At 41.7% G+C, this 15018-nt stretch overlaps 1 protein-coding gene across 2 annotated transcripts in view; it reads left to right on the forward strand.

Moving 5' to 3' along the window:
- Positions 1-522: 522 nt before the first annotated feature.
- The window catches only part of LOC149283564 (DNA mismatch repair protein Mlh1-like), a 66674-nt gene continuing 52178 nt past the window's right edge, over positions 523-15018 (forward strand). For both annotated transcript variants that reach the window (XM_089497373.1, XM_089497372.1), the window contains exons 1-3: positions 523-638; positions 3281-3371; positions 4329-4427. In XM_089497373.1, coding sequence (XP_089353499.1) covers positions 523-638; positions 3281-3371; positions 4329-4427 — 306 coding nt within the window. The remainder of the gene's footprint in view (positions 639-3280; positions 3372-4328; positions 4428-15018) is intronic.

The following is a 15018-nucleotide window of genomic DNA, read 5'->3' on the forward strand; positions in this document are numbered from 1 at the left end:
ATACGGCCATGAACAAGTTAATAACATAGCACTGAAACTTTCGGTTTAACCCATCAGTGACTGCCTTCATGTAACATTCCCTGAAAGATGACGAACGGCGCACGATCCTTAATTCTACGAAGAGTACCTTCAGTGCTGTTTCTTAGGTCGCTTTCTTTACTATGCTCCTCTCTTTGCGCACAGGGAACACAAGCGCCAACACTAATAGCCCCGCCCATTTCATGACAGCGCCTGTCAGAAAAAATACTGAGGCCGGCCTCGGTCGGCTGTCTGCGAGTGACGTAATCGCACTCATACCGCTGCGTTAAGCGTTCGTGCAGAGGCGCCAAATCTTTTGTGATCAATAAAAGCGCTTAAGCAAAATTAAAAAATACAGTTGTTTATGGTGATGTTTACGGATGTAATGGCCGCTAACCATTAGATGTCGAAGCGGACCCTTGCTTCTCCGGAGTAGTTGGAGGCTAGGTTTCATTTAGTAGTGTTTGCGCAGACCGGCTGGTATCTTGTAGGCCTGTGGTAAACATGCCGCTAACGGCCGGTGTAATTCGTCGGCTGGACGAGACCGTAGTGAACCGGATCGCCGCAGGGGAGGTCATCCAGCGACCCGCCAATGCGATCAAGGAGATGATGGAGAACTGGTAACTCAATCACATTACGAGCTATCTAAATGCCCTTGTTGTAGTGACTTTATGGTACAGGCAAAGCTAATTACACGAAATTGGGCCATGCTGCGTTATGAGGAATGTCAACACTTCATTAATTTGCTTTTCAGCCATTCATTTAAATCAGTGAGCCGCTTTATGACATTCAAAGGGAAAGTGTCAAGTCAATCTTTGTTTGGTAACTTTTCGCGATGCTTAAATGTTCTTTTGTTGGATTCTGTATCTGAGCTGAGAGGATGATAGATAAATTGAACAGCATTCCATCAAAAGTGGTAGAGACTAATACAGTAAAGGAATTTAAACATCCGTGGGCTAGACATAAATCTGTCCTAAATCTGAGTTAGACAAGACTGACTGATTATGGTTTCGCTCTTTACATCGGGCGGTCAAGCAAGCAGACTGGATAGCCCAAATGGCTCATCTGCTTTAAATTCAATGTTTCTATGGGTCATCATTTCTCATGAATTCCCCGTCTTAAAATTCTTTCCCTTCACCCAGACCAATAAATGGTGGCTGATCTACAACCGGTAGATCAATGGTTGGGACAAGATGATGCAAACAATGTTATAGATCTTGACTAAAGATGGGCGCTCCCACTATTGCTATATTACAGATTAAAAATACAATTTTAAAAGAATTGTGCTGGGTTTTTTTGTTAACCATTCTGATGCATGTTAGCGATTAAACACTCTGGCTCCTTGTCATATTTCTTTGTGGTAGTAAATAAAAATAGAATGACTTAAAAACATAGCTGGACACACTTTCTAATGAGAACATACAAAGTGTAACTCTTGGAAGTGTTTGTAGTACTGATTTTTGAGAGGTGAACTTTTGCAGGCAGTGGGGTTTGAGGGCCAGTTGGGGAGATCATCTGATGTCCCCTGACCGACCCAGTGAGGTGGAAAGTCTGTAACCATTTGTCCTATTACTGCTTCCGTCTGGCCTCCTCTCGATGCTCAGCTACAGCTCGTCACATGGTGGCTCTTTGGGTAGCCACAACACTGGGTTAGGATACCTGAAAGCCTCCTCTTAGGTTGTCATTGAGAATATTGAAAATATCACGATTGATAAAAATGGCAGCCTCTGTGTCTTTTATATAAAGGAAGTTGATTGGAGCAAAATAATTTCCATAGGACATATGCTTTAATAATACTATTCCTAATTGTGTACATATGCAATTACATATAAATTTTTATCTGTAAACAGTAACACAGGTTTATTTAGTGTATAACCCCTTCGCTAGCAATGACGATACGGCAGAATGGTAAAGGCAGCGCTTGGAACCACTACCTTTTGCACCTCCCCCGGGTTAGCCCCCCCATATTAAATTTTTTTACAAAAGATCATTGCATTTGTTAGATCTTTGTTAGATCAGGTTTGATCAACTGTTTTTTTCGTTAGATCTACGCTAAAATAGGCAATATTAACAATCTTTTTCGGGGGGGCTAACCCGTAGCCAGCCCCCCCTCAACAAAAATTTCAACAAAATGTTACTGATTATGATAGCTCTGCGTTAGATCAGGTTTGATCAGACAAAATTTTTGTTAGATCTAGTCTAATTACTGAGATATTGCATATTTAATGGGCTGGCCCCCCTCAACTGAAATTTGGAATTTTTTTTATGGATTTTGGTAGATATTCGTTAGATCAACAGTTTTTTTCGTTAGATCTATCACGCAGGAGGTGGTATTCACAATCCTATTTTGTGTGCGGGGGATGGTATACATACAAGTTGGCCCCCCTCAACTGAAATTTGGATTTTTTTAATGGATTTTGGTAGATATTCGTTAGATCCGGTTAGAGCAACTGTTTTTTTCGTTAGATCTATGACGCAGGAGGCGGTATTCACAATCCTATTTTGTGTGCCGGGGGTGGGTATACATATAGGCTGGACCCCCCTCAACTGAAATTTGGAAAAAAAATTATGGATTTTGGTAGATATTCGTTAGATCCGGTTAGATCAACTGTTTTTTTCGTTAGATCTATGACGCAGGAGGCGGTATTCACAATCCTATTTTGTGTGCCGGGGGTGGGTATACATATAGGCTGGACCCCCCTCAACTGAAATTTGGAAAAAAAATTATGGATTTTGGTAGATATTCGTTAGATCCGGTTAGATCAACTGTTTTTTTCGTTAGATCATCACGCAGGAGGCGGTATTCACAATCCTATTTTGTGTGCGGGGGATGGGTATACATACGAGTTGGCCCCCCTTCAACTGAAATTTTGAATTTTTTTTTATGGATTTTGGTAGATATTCGTTAGATCCGGTTAGATCAACTGTTTTTTTCGTTAGATCATCACGCAGGAGGCGGTATTCACAATCCTATTTTGTGTGCGGGGGATGGGTATACATACGAGTTGGCCCCCCCTCAACTGAAATTTTGAATTTTTTTTTATGGATTTTGGTAGATATTCGGTAGATCCGGTTAGATCAACTGTTTTTTTCGTTAGATCTATCACGCAGGAGGCGTGCATTATCGATTTTATCTTACTTGTTCTCTTTTCCCTTATTCATGAATCGTTATTAAAACAAAAAAAACCCTTTATGTAAGTAAAGGTGCAGTTGCTGGATTTTATATTTAACGTTTTTTTTTTGCCAATCTTGTTTATTACAGTATAGATGCAAAGTCAACAAGCATCCAGGTGACTGTTAAAGAAGGTGGAATGAAATTAATCCAGATTCAAGACAATGGATGTGGAATAAGGGTGAGCTCTTTATTCCTTTAGAATTGAATTTAGTTTGTATTGCTGCAAGTAGCATGCTATGTGGAGGCCACTGTAAATTGTGCAATTTAGGTAGCTGTCATGCAAACCAAGTTCTTAAAATAGACTTTCCAGTCGCTTCATTTGTGAATTTTATTTAATGCAGATCGGAGTTCATTTTGCATGGAGTCCTGTGCTTCCTACGTCATACAAATAAATCAGTAGGCCCAGACTTGCCATTTGGCACATCAGGCAGCTGGCTAGCATCTCTCGATACACACCTGATCTGCCACTCCAGCAGCAGATCGGTTGCTACAATGTTCCAGCGGATATGAGCGGCCAAGATGCTATGTGAGCATCACCCACACCATATATGGCCTCCAGCCTTAATGTGCCAAGGTTGCATCGTTGTCCCCAGTCCGGCCCTGAAAATCAGTGCCAACTCATTTCAAAGACAGTTAAAGTGGACTTGCATAGACTGCATGCCAGCTTACTTTGCCATTACCAAGTATGTGAGTTGAGTTTTCATTAAAGTCATGTATTTGTAGAAGCAGATGGTGCAGAAGAAAATTAAATCTTGTTAATAGTAAAAATATATATGAGATTTACATCTCGTTTCGCCTTATAAGTTGAAATATCCACACTAATTTCATATGTAGAAATACAATACATGCTGCAGACGTGAAGTTTGGGTTTTTTTTACCAAAAATATAATAAAACACAGGAACCATGTAAAATGTTTAGTTGTAGGAATTAGGGATTCCTATTTCATGTATTAATACAAGTGCAATTGAAAAGCCTAATTTGTTCCCTGCTTGTTTTACTGATCTGATAATTTGTTTGAAATGTTTTTTTCCTTTTGTGTGTTTCTCCCTTTCTTATTCTTCTAATGAAATTTGTGTCTCGCAGTATGAACAAAACTTTCAGCTTTTTGAACTGCAAACTCACTTTTCTTTGTAGAAAGAAGACTTGGATATAGTGTGTGAGCGATTTACCACAAGCAAACTTCAATCCTTCGAAGACTTGTCTAACATTGCTACTTATGGATTTCGAGGCGAAGTAAGCTCTAATTGGTTGCACAGGAAGCATTTGTACAGACATGCATATAATAATTATTTTAAAGTTGCTGGTGTTACTCTCTATTACGTGGGCATCCAACATGCTGCCCGCGGGCCAAATGCTGCCCGCGGGCCAAATGCTGCCCGCGGGCCAAATGCGGCCCGTGGCACCTCGAGATGTCCAATTGTGGTGTGTTACTTACTTTTAAAAGTGTGGTTAACACACCAAAACTGGACAAAAAAATACAATAACAATATTAATTTATATATGATTGTTGACAGCAATCACACTCCTGTCATGCCCAGCCAACATATACATGCTGGAATCTGGGTATGCCTGAGATTGCTGTTAACAATCCTAATATATATATATATATATATATATATATATATATATATATATATAACATTATTAAAATAAAGGTGGGGGGTGGTTTTTCGATTTCAGCTAAGTGAACCCTGAATTTTCGGTGTATCCCAAGGATAAATAGGGATATATTATCCAGAATCCTGAATTTGTAGTCACGAAACTTTCTAGGCCCAGAAATCAGTGAGAGGAAAAGTTGTGTCATTTAATTTATTTTAACCCCTTGATGACAATTGCCGGTCCGGGCACGTCACAGGAAAAACAAGTCGTTTACGACAAATGACATGCCAGGACCGTCGTTTGTTAAAACGGGTGAAAAAATCGATCCGTGATCTTTCCGTGATCACGGAAAGAAAAAATCAATCCGTGATTTTTCACTCAAACGGTGTTGCTCTAATGCCTCGACCTCGAGGCATTCAGCAACGCCACGATTGGCATCAGGGGCCCCTGCCCGGGGCATCAACATCCACCATACCTTGTATGGTGGCGGACTCGCGTTTAGGAGGCGATCAACGATCACCTCCTAAACTTAAAAGGTGTCGCTGGAATGCCTCGATCAGGAGGCATCCAGCGACACCAAACACTTACCCCAGGATGGACTGTGACCGCTCCGGAGTGCGGTCACAGCCGCAGCTGCACACAATCTTCACCATCCGCAAGATGGTGGCGGCCCGGGAAAAAAAAACCCAATAACGATGAAAAAGTTCGCTAGAAGGTCTCCAGACCCTCTAGAGAACTCTGGCTCCACTTGCAGGTTGAATACAGGTACTGCATTCAACCATGCAAGTCAAAAGAGCCCAGCTTTCTAATCACAGTGCGATTAGTAAAAATAAAATAAAATTAATAATTAGAAAAAAAATAGTAAAAAAAACAGTAAAATGTAAAAATAATTTCCCTCTGATGTCACTATCAGGGGAACCTTCAAGTTGAAAAAAAAGTAAAAAATTTTTTTGAAAAAAAAGGCAAAAAAAAATTAAATATATATATAAAAAAATATATTTTTCCTGCCATACAGTGGCAGTACGATCGGGTAAAGCCTCTTCCTGGACAAGAAGACGCTACGGCAAAACAAAGGGTTAACAGAGAGGAACCCTACCCATAAAGCCAGGCTCACCCTGAACGAATCAGTTTCTTCTTGTCCCGTTACAGGGACGGACGTTTCCTTCGGCTGGGGATGTTTCCCCAAAGATCGTCAGTCTGGTGAGGCGCACGGGTTGCTACCTGGGGGTCTTCGTCCTCCGTTTGCTCCCCGGGTGGTGAGCAGAGAGAGAGGTCCCCTCCGTAGCGTTTGAGTTACGGAGGGGTTTGGACGGATCAAGCTTTATTTCTTCCGGCTGTGCGCAGTGAGTGGAACGCATGCCCGGGTGGCGTTGCGTTCCACTGAAGATCCGATCGCGCTACTGCGCATGCGCGTATCGGATCTTCTGGAGGGCGCCAAATTCAAACCTTTAAAAGGTTTGAAATCATCCTGTCTGCCTGCATGGGCAAGATTTTTTTATCTTTTCCTTAATTTTTTCTCTGCCTCCAGAAGATTATTTAGTTTTTATATATTATTTGTTTTTGTGTTGTTTTTTTGGGGGGGTTTGTTTCTACTCTCACTATTTGTTGTCTTTTGCCAGATGTCTAGTCCGGTTTCTCCGGAGGATAAAGACAAGAAACCTGCTCCCACTCCGAGGAAGGCCACTTTTAAGTCAAAGCCTGCAACTTGCTCTGAGTTTGCTACCCCTCTTCCTGACGGATGCAGGAAAAAGATGTGTAATGCCTGCGTGGCAGAGCAACTTTCTAAAGAAAAACAAAAAAGACTTGCAATCCTTCCTGGGATGGTTCCAGGAAAACCTAGAGCAGACCTTTGAGGCTTTTCAGGTTTCTGCAGCTCGAGCCCAGTCAAAGGTTTCGAGTAGGTCCTCAAACGAAAAAGATCTCGGTCACCTTCCAGATCAGAGCTATCATCTGGTGAAATCTCTGTCCTCAAGCTCTTCAACTTCGTTCAGTTCAGAGGAGGAGGCCGTTTTCACCAAGGAGGTGACTCGTATTGTTTCGGACGAAGAGGTTAATAAAATTAAGGGCTTTCCTGTTCTTCCCAAGCTGAAGCAACTTATGGAAAGAGAATGGAAATACCCGGGGAATGGGGTTTTTCTATCCAGGCATTTTAAACACCTTTTCAGGCTCCAGAGTGATGAGCGTTGGGATGAGCCCCCCCAAGGTTGACGTCCAAATAGCTCGACTGTCGAAAAAAAAATACCATTCCCGTTAGAGGAGTCTCCGGCCTTAAAGACTCGATGGATAGGAGGATTGAAACTTCCTGCAGGCGTATATTCCAAGCATCAGGTGCCCAATGCAAAGCTGCTGTAGTCAGTGCAGCGGTCTCCATGGCTCAAAGCTATTGGCTACAGGCCTTGGAAGAGTGCTTACCATACGATCAAGACTCCGAAATTTCTCAACTACTAAAGAATTTGAGATTGTCCAATAGTCTTCTTACGGATTCATCTCAGGAAATGGTGAAGATTTCAGCTCGCAATATGGGCTTATCCTCCGTGGCCCGCAGAACTTTATGGTTACGATCCTGGTCGGCAGATACGGCTTCTAAGGCATCACTCTGTGATTTACCCTTTGAAAGGAATAAATTGTTCGGAGCTCCGTTGGCCGACTTGATAAAAAAAATGTCTGACACTAAGAGGGCTCTTCCTCAGGATAAACGTTCCAGATGGAATAGAAGGTATCCATTTAAAACCTCCAGGCCCTTCCAGTCATCTTCCAGATCGCAGAATTTTCGGAGTTCCTTTGGAGACCGAAAGTTCCAGGATCGTCACAAGAAAAGAGAAAATTCTGAGAAAGTAGGGGGAAGGCTGCAGCGGTTCACTCATTTCAGAGGGATACAAGATCCAGTTTTTCGTCACTACCCAGAAGTCAGTTCCTGATTTCCTCATACCCATCCCAATTAAAAAATTTGGCACTTCATTCGGCTTGCCTGTCTCTCCTTTCAAAAGGAGTCATAGAGAGGGTTCAGGCTTCACTACACTTCCAAGGAGTGTATTCCAGACTCTTCCTAGTCCCAAAACCGGACGGATCCTTTCGCCCCGTTTTGGATCTAAAGAAAGTGAACAGCTGCATACCGTATCGCCACTTCCGGATGGAGAATTTATCTTCGGTCGCCCAGTTGCTTCAGCAAGGAGATGTTATGGCAACCTTGGACCTGAAGGACGCATACCTTCACGTCCCAATTGCACAGTCTTCCAGAAGATTTCTGAGGTTTGCAATCCGAATTTGTGGAGTCGTTCATCATTTCCAATTCAAGGCACTCCCGTTCGGTCTATTCTCAGCCCCAAGAATCTTCACAAAGATTTTGTGTCCGTTGACTGCATTGCTACGGGAAAAGGGGATTTACATAGTTCCCTACCTCGACGACTGGCTCATCAAGGCCGAATCTCCAAGGAAACTCTGGGCAGACCTTGCCACCACGATGCAGTTTCTGGAAAATCATGGCTGGATTATCAACCGCAAGAAGTCCAACCTCATCCCTTCCACCAGGATCCAGTTCCTTGGCTTAGGAGTGGATTCAATATCTCAACAATTTTTTCTACCGTCATCAAAAATCAAGAAGATCAAAAAGGAGATCAGGTCCCTTCAATTACACCCAACTTGCATCAGGAAAGCCATGAGCATCCTTGGTCTCCTTACGGCTTCCATCCCAGCGGTCAAGTAGGCAAGAGCTCAACTGCGGCCCCTTCAATGGGATATTCTACGGAATTGGTCAAGGCGAGAGGAAGACCTGGATCTAGATGTTACGATCGCGAGTCAAGTCTTATCCCACCTTACCTGGTGGAGGACGCCTTCAAATCTTTCCAGAGGCCTTTCTTTTCGTTCCCCCAAATGGGTAATACTTACCACGGATGCTTCCGGCATCGGATGGGGCGCCCATTTAAATTGTCTCTTCCGACAAGGCATATGGTCTCCAGCAGATTCGCGTCGTTCATCCAATTTTCGGGAATTAAAAGCGGTTCTTCTTGCCCTCGTAGCCTTCAGAACCCTGTTGGAGGGTCGTGCAGTGAGGATTCAGTCGGACAACGCCATGACGGTTGCATACATAAACAGGCAAGGGGGTACTCGGGTAAGGAGCCTTCAGGTTCTGTGGTCTGTGCTGATGAGTTGGACCCAGCGGCATCTGGAAGACATATCGGCTACACACATAAGAGGATGCGACAATACCATTGCGGACGATCTCAGCAGGCTAAGATGGTCACAAGCAGAGTGGTCTTTAACCAAGGGGACTTTCGCCTCCCTGGTGTCAAGATTTGGCCTCCCGGAGATAGATCTGATGGCGTCCAGAAGCAACAGGAAAGTTCCAATTTTTGCCTCTCTCAACTGGCAAGATTCTCCAGATTTCCTGGACGGTCTGTCCATGAAGTGGGATTTCCGTCTGGCTTATGTTTTTCCTCCGGTCGCATTGATTCCCCGCGTCCTCCAGAAGATCCGTTCAGACAGAGCGCGGGTCTTAGCCGTCATCCCATATTGGCCAAACCGCAGCTGGTTCTCCCTCCTAAAACAACTAAGTCTAACGTGTTGGGAACTGCCTCCTTCAGATCACTTGCTGGATGATGGGGCTCTGCATCTGGATCGGCTCCAGATGTTCAAGTTGACGGCCTGGCTACTGCAAGGATGATTCTGCGGGGTCAAGGTGTTGAGGATGATTTGTCTGACTTGCTGTTAAAATCCGTTAGAGGCTCTACTTCTAAGATTTATTTTCGGATCTAGAAGAAGTTCCTTCTCTGGTATGCCTCAAGGGACTTTTCGGTTTTTCCTCCTACAGTCAACTCCATTTTGCTGTTTTTGAAGGATGGATTTTCCGCGGGACTCAGTGTCTCTACCCTTAAAGGTCAGGTTTCAGCCCTTAGTCATTTTTTTCTGGAAGACCTAGCTTCTCATTTGCTGGTCAGACGATTTTTGAAGGCTATCACCATTCAGCGTCCGCCAAGGAGTGCTCACTTTCCAGCTTGGGATCTTACGGTGGTTCTTCACGCTCTCTGCTCGCCTCCGTTTGAACTCTTGGAGGAAGTTCCGTTGAAGATCTTATCGTTTAAGACGGTGTTTTTGGTGGCCATTACTTCTGCCAAACGTGTGGGAGAAATCCAAGCCCTTTCTTCCTCGGAGAAGTTTACCATCTTCCATCAGGATAAAGTTGTTCTCCACCTTCAGCCTTCCTTTCTGCCGAAGGTCTTATCCAAATCTGCTATAAATCAACCTCTGTTTCTTCCATCGTTTTTTTCCATCTCCCTCCTCTCCGGAAGAAGTTAAATGGCACATATTAGATGTCAAGAGAGCCCTTGTTGTATATTTCTAGGACTGCCTCCATCCGTTCCACTGACCAATTGTTAATTTCTTGGTCTGGTCGTTCGGCAGGGAAAGCTGCCTCAAAGGCTTCCCTGGCAAGATGGATCACGGGAACTATTCGTATGGGCTATCAAGTCTCTGACATCCTCTTTTGTCTCCTGTCACGGCCCACTCCACCAGGGCTGTGTCTGCTTCATGGGCTGAGAAGGCTTCTGCTTTACCGGAAGATATTTGCAAAGTAGCTACGTGGTCATCATTCAATACCTTTGTTCGTCACTACCGGCTAGACGTCTTTTCATCCTCTGCAGCGGATTTCGGGCGTAAGGTGCTCCAGGCGGTTGTTTCCTAGGAGTTGGTTGCCCTCCCATTCTTTAGGGATCTTGGTACATCCTGATCATACTGCCACTGTATGGCAGGAAAAATGGAAATTTTTTACTCACCGTAAATTCCTTTTTCCTTAATACAGTGGCAGTACGGATTTCCCTCCCTAAATAAATTAATTTTTTGCATTCAGTTTTGGTGTTCTTGTTATTTACTGATTCGTTCAGGGTGAGCCTGGCTTTATGGGTAGGGGGGAGGGTTCCTCTCTGTTAACCCTTTGTTTTGCCGTAGCGTCTTCTTGTCCAGGAAGAGGCTTTACCCGATCGTACTGCCACTGTATTAAGGAAAAAGACATTTACGGTGAGTAAAAAATTTCCATTTTTGTGAGCAAGTTAAAATACTGGCATATTAAATGCCCATGGGGTGTCTACTTTTAAAAAATTTATTATTTGATGGGGTAAATTGAATTGGCCGGGTTCAACAATGTCCCAATTAACACAGGGGAAGGATGGCCACGCATCTAATTTCCAATTAGAAAAATGCACACGTACCAAATGTGGCCTTTTAGTTCCCCAAAAAAATGACAAACCCATGCATGTGGGGTATCACTGTACTCAGGAGATGTTGATGAACACGTATTGGGGTGTCGTGTGACAGCGGCATATACCAGGAGCTGTAAATTCATACATAAAGTAGGTGTGTGGGGGAAAAATACACACACAAAAATTCTACTGCAAACTTTGAAAAAATGCTGGTGGTAAAATGTGTGCATGCAAAGAGTTAAAATACCAGCATTTAAAATACCCTGTGGTGTCTAGTTTTCAAAAATATATGGTTTTGTTGGGCACACTGAAATGGCCCGGCTCAAAGATGTACCAAATAGGGCATGGGCAGTGGATCTCCAAATGCCAAAGTTCAACATTGAAAAAATGCGCATGCCCAAAATGTGGCTCTTTTGCCCCCAAACAGCCAGGCAAAATCATTCATGTGAGGTATCGCTGTACTCAGGAGATGTTGCTGAACACATATTGGGGTGTTTTGTGATAGTGACATATACGAGAACCTTTTAATTCATACCTGAAGTAAAATGTGTGTGACAAAACAAATGCAAAAAAATTACTACCACAAAGTTTGACAAAGACTGGTGGTAGATATGGTGCATGGAAAGAGTTAAAATACTAGCATTTGAAATACCCTGGGGTGTCTAGTTTTCAAAAATATATGGCTTTATTGGGCATACTGAAATGGCCCGGCTCAAAGATGTACCAAATAGGGCATGGGCAGTGGATCCCCAAATGCCAAAGTTCAACATTGAAAATGCGCATGCCCCAAATGTTGGCCCTTTTGCCCCCAAACAGCCAGGCAAAATCATTCATGTGAGGTATCGCTGTACTCAGGAGATGTTGCTAAACACATATTGGGGTGTTTTATGATAGTGACATATACCAGAACCTGTTTGTTCATACCTGAATTAAAATGTGTGTGAAAAAACTAATGCAAAAAAAATTAGTGCTTGGAAAGGGTTAAAATACTAGCATTTGGAATACCCTGGGTATAGCAAAACGCTATCTGTACTTATTGCCCCATAAAGTGTAGAAAAAAGCAAAAAAACATAAAAACATTGGGCATTTCTAAACTCAGGACAAATAGTAGAATCTATTTAGCAGGTTTTTTCATTACCTTTTATAGATGAGTAAAAGATTTTTCAACTAAAAGTTAGAAACAGTCATTTTTTTCTAAATTTTTCACCATATTTTATACTTTTTTTAATAGTAAATGATACAATCAAAACAATGTCATCTAAAGAAAGCCCTTCTTGTCCTGAAAAAAAACAATATCTAATGTGTGTGGGTTCAGTAAACGGGAAAGAAGAAAATTACAGCTAAACACGAGCGGCGCAGAAATGTTAAAACGGCCATTGTCACGAAGGGTACAAAAAGTAAAATCAGCCTTTGTCACGAAGGGGTTAATCTGCATATTTTATTACAGGCCATATTTTCTCACAGTGAAAAATGAGTGCGACCCTCGCACGTATACAATTCTGATGTAGTGGCCCACTGCAGAAAAAACTTGGACACCCCTGCTCTATTAACTAGAGGACATGATATCCCCTGCAGGCATCGCAGGGAGGAGAGTGAGAAACCATGTTTCTCACACTCCTCACATGCTGAAAAACAAAGAAAAAAAAAAAAAAAGTGCAGGCTAAAGTGATGTCACTGGCATTAATAACATGTTCAAGAGGTCCCTAAGAGGACCTCTAGCCATTTAAAAAAAAAAAATATATATCTAAAAAAGGAAAAACCCTTACATCCCATTGCCCTATCTAAAACATCCGGCCCCGTTCACAACCCCAAAACCTGTTAAGCCATAAGCATAAATATTCTACAAATAATGTACACCTTATAGTATGTTCCCTATAAGTGCTGGGAAGGTGTGGAAAATCTATAGAAATTAGGTATTTCTGAAATCAGGACACCTGAATTGATAAACTTGATAGGGAATTTCCATCGCTTTACCTAATTTTGTGAGGATTCAGAGGGAAAATTTATAAAAAATTTGTGTTTTTTTTCCCGCTAGTTTTTACTAAGTTTCTCATCCTAAATTTTCAGCTAATCCTCTAACTATGAAAGCACTATCTCTCCTTGAAAAAACAATATATAGTTTACACGGGTACACTATTCACAGGAAAGGATAATAATCGCAGAACCGACATAGCACAAAAATGGCAAAATTGCTCCAGGACTTGAGGTACCAAAACCCCCTGGGACTGAAGGGGTTAAGGACCAGACTGTTTTTATTTTTTGTACCCTTTGACAATGGCTGTTTTAAGATTGCTGTGGTGCTTATCATGGACGCCGCAAAACTAACACAACACAAGAGGACCTCACCATGACGTTAAGTGGAACGTGGACCTGAAAGGGGTTAATGGCAAAAGCAGGCTCACTCGTCGCTCTCCCCACAGGGCCCAGAGACACTACTCTGGAACCCGAAACCTGTTCACCCCACGACCCCCAAACTTTATTCACTGTCACTACTAAGTTCTTTGTATATCTTCAAAAAATACGTAAGGAGTCTTCAGTAACCCCCTGAACCACTCAAACTTTAGAAAAGCCCAATTTGGTTAAAGAAGAAAAAAAAATAGCCCTTCCAAATTATAACGTGTAACGTATACGTTATAGCTAACGTATAACTCCGTCTATCGCTGGAAGCTAGGAGTTCAAAATTAGAGCACAAAAACGGATACATTTTAAATTTAACTTGACAAAAATAGATACAGAAATACATACAAAACCATATGAAAATAAACAGGGATAAAACACAGAAAACTTACATAAAACAAAAATAAAAGAATTCGTGGGAATTTCTTAATGTTACAGGCCCTTGTCAAAATATAAAGAAATTCAAAGTTTTAATCCCATGTTCCTATTCTTATAGAACCCTTATTAGCTTTTCTCTGGGAGTCTGCCCATTTGGTGTCACATGGGGAGGGGAGTGTGTAGCCCAGGCACTTTACGACCTGGGTCGTAAAACCTGGCAGCAAACTCCTGTCTGATATCTCACATTTTGCTGTTATGTCACCATGTATGTTAATAACTTGGGGGTAATCGTGCCCACCATGTTATTTGAAGTGTACAGGTACCAAACACCCTCTACCTGCCTGATAGCTAGGTGACCTATTCTTATTTCTCATTTAAATTTCCTGTTAAATTCCCTCGATTTCAATCTGAAGGGCACATGGCCAACACAGAGAACATCTTTATCTCATAATTCTACTATGGAAACTTAACCATATTATAAGTCATAACTCTGAAGATGCTTGGTGCTGTGGCCCCCGTGCCTGGTATTCTGTAAGAGTTTATGGTACCTAAGACAGGACATCTGGTATCCTTTGAAGATGCCTTGCTTAGGTCCTCTTCCTGCCTCACTAATTTTATGCTAGGATCTGACCAGAACTCTAGATAGATGTGGCCTAAGAAAAACTATTTTTTTATTCTTCATGCAATATGCCTTGCTAACCCTTTAACATAAGAATTTTGCATGACACTTATGTTTAGCTGTAATTTTCTTCTCTCTCATTATTATTACTACTCATTAAATAAATATTTTTTTCAGAACAAGAAGGGCTTTCTTCAGATACCATTCTTTTGGATCATATATAATAAAATGTGGTGAAAACATTGAAAAGCTGTTTTTCTCACTTTTAGTTGAAAAATATTTTTAGGGCTGCAACTAACGATTATTTTAATAATCGATTAGTTGGCCGATTAGTTTTTCGATTCATCGATTAATCAGATAAAAAAGCTATTTTTTTTTAATTTAAAATAATGTAATAAAAAACGTACAATTTACACTTTCATCTCTTTATTGCAATGGCCTCTCTCTATTCACCTTATTTTACTGACATAATAATAAAAGCTACAAGAACCCAAACACTGTTTCTCCAACTAGGGTTTAATGCAAAGTTATTAGTAAATATTAATTCATGTTAACTATTTTTCATATTTAATAAAAACTGAGAAAAAAGCCTTGTTTATATTTTCTTTTATTTACCAAACTGCCCCCAGTTATATACATC

This window comes from Sceloporus occidentalis, unplaced genomic scaffold (genome assembly GCF_023333645.1).
Source record: "Sceloporus occidentalis isolate IW3139 unplaced genomic scaffold, rSceOcc1.0.p SCAF_102, whole genome shotgun sequence".
Taxonomy (NCBI): domain Eukaryota; kingdom Metazoa; phylum Chordata; class Lepidosauria; order Squamata; family Phrynosomatidae; genus Sceloporus; species Sceloporus occidentalis.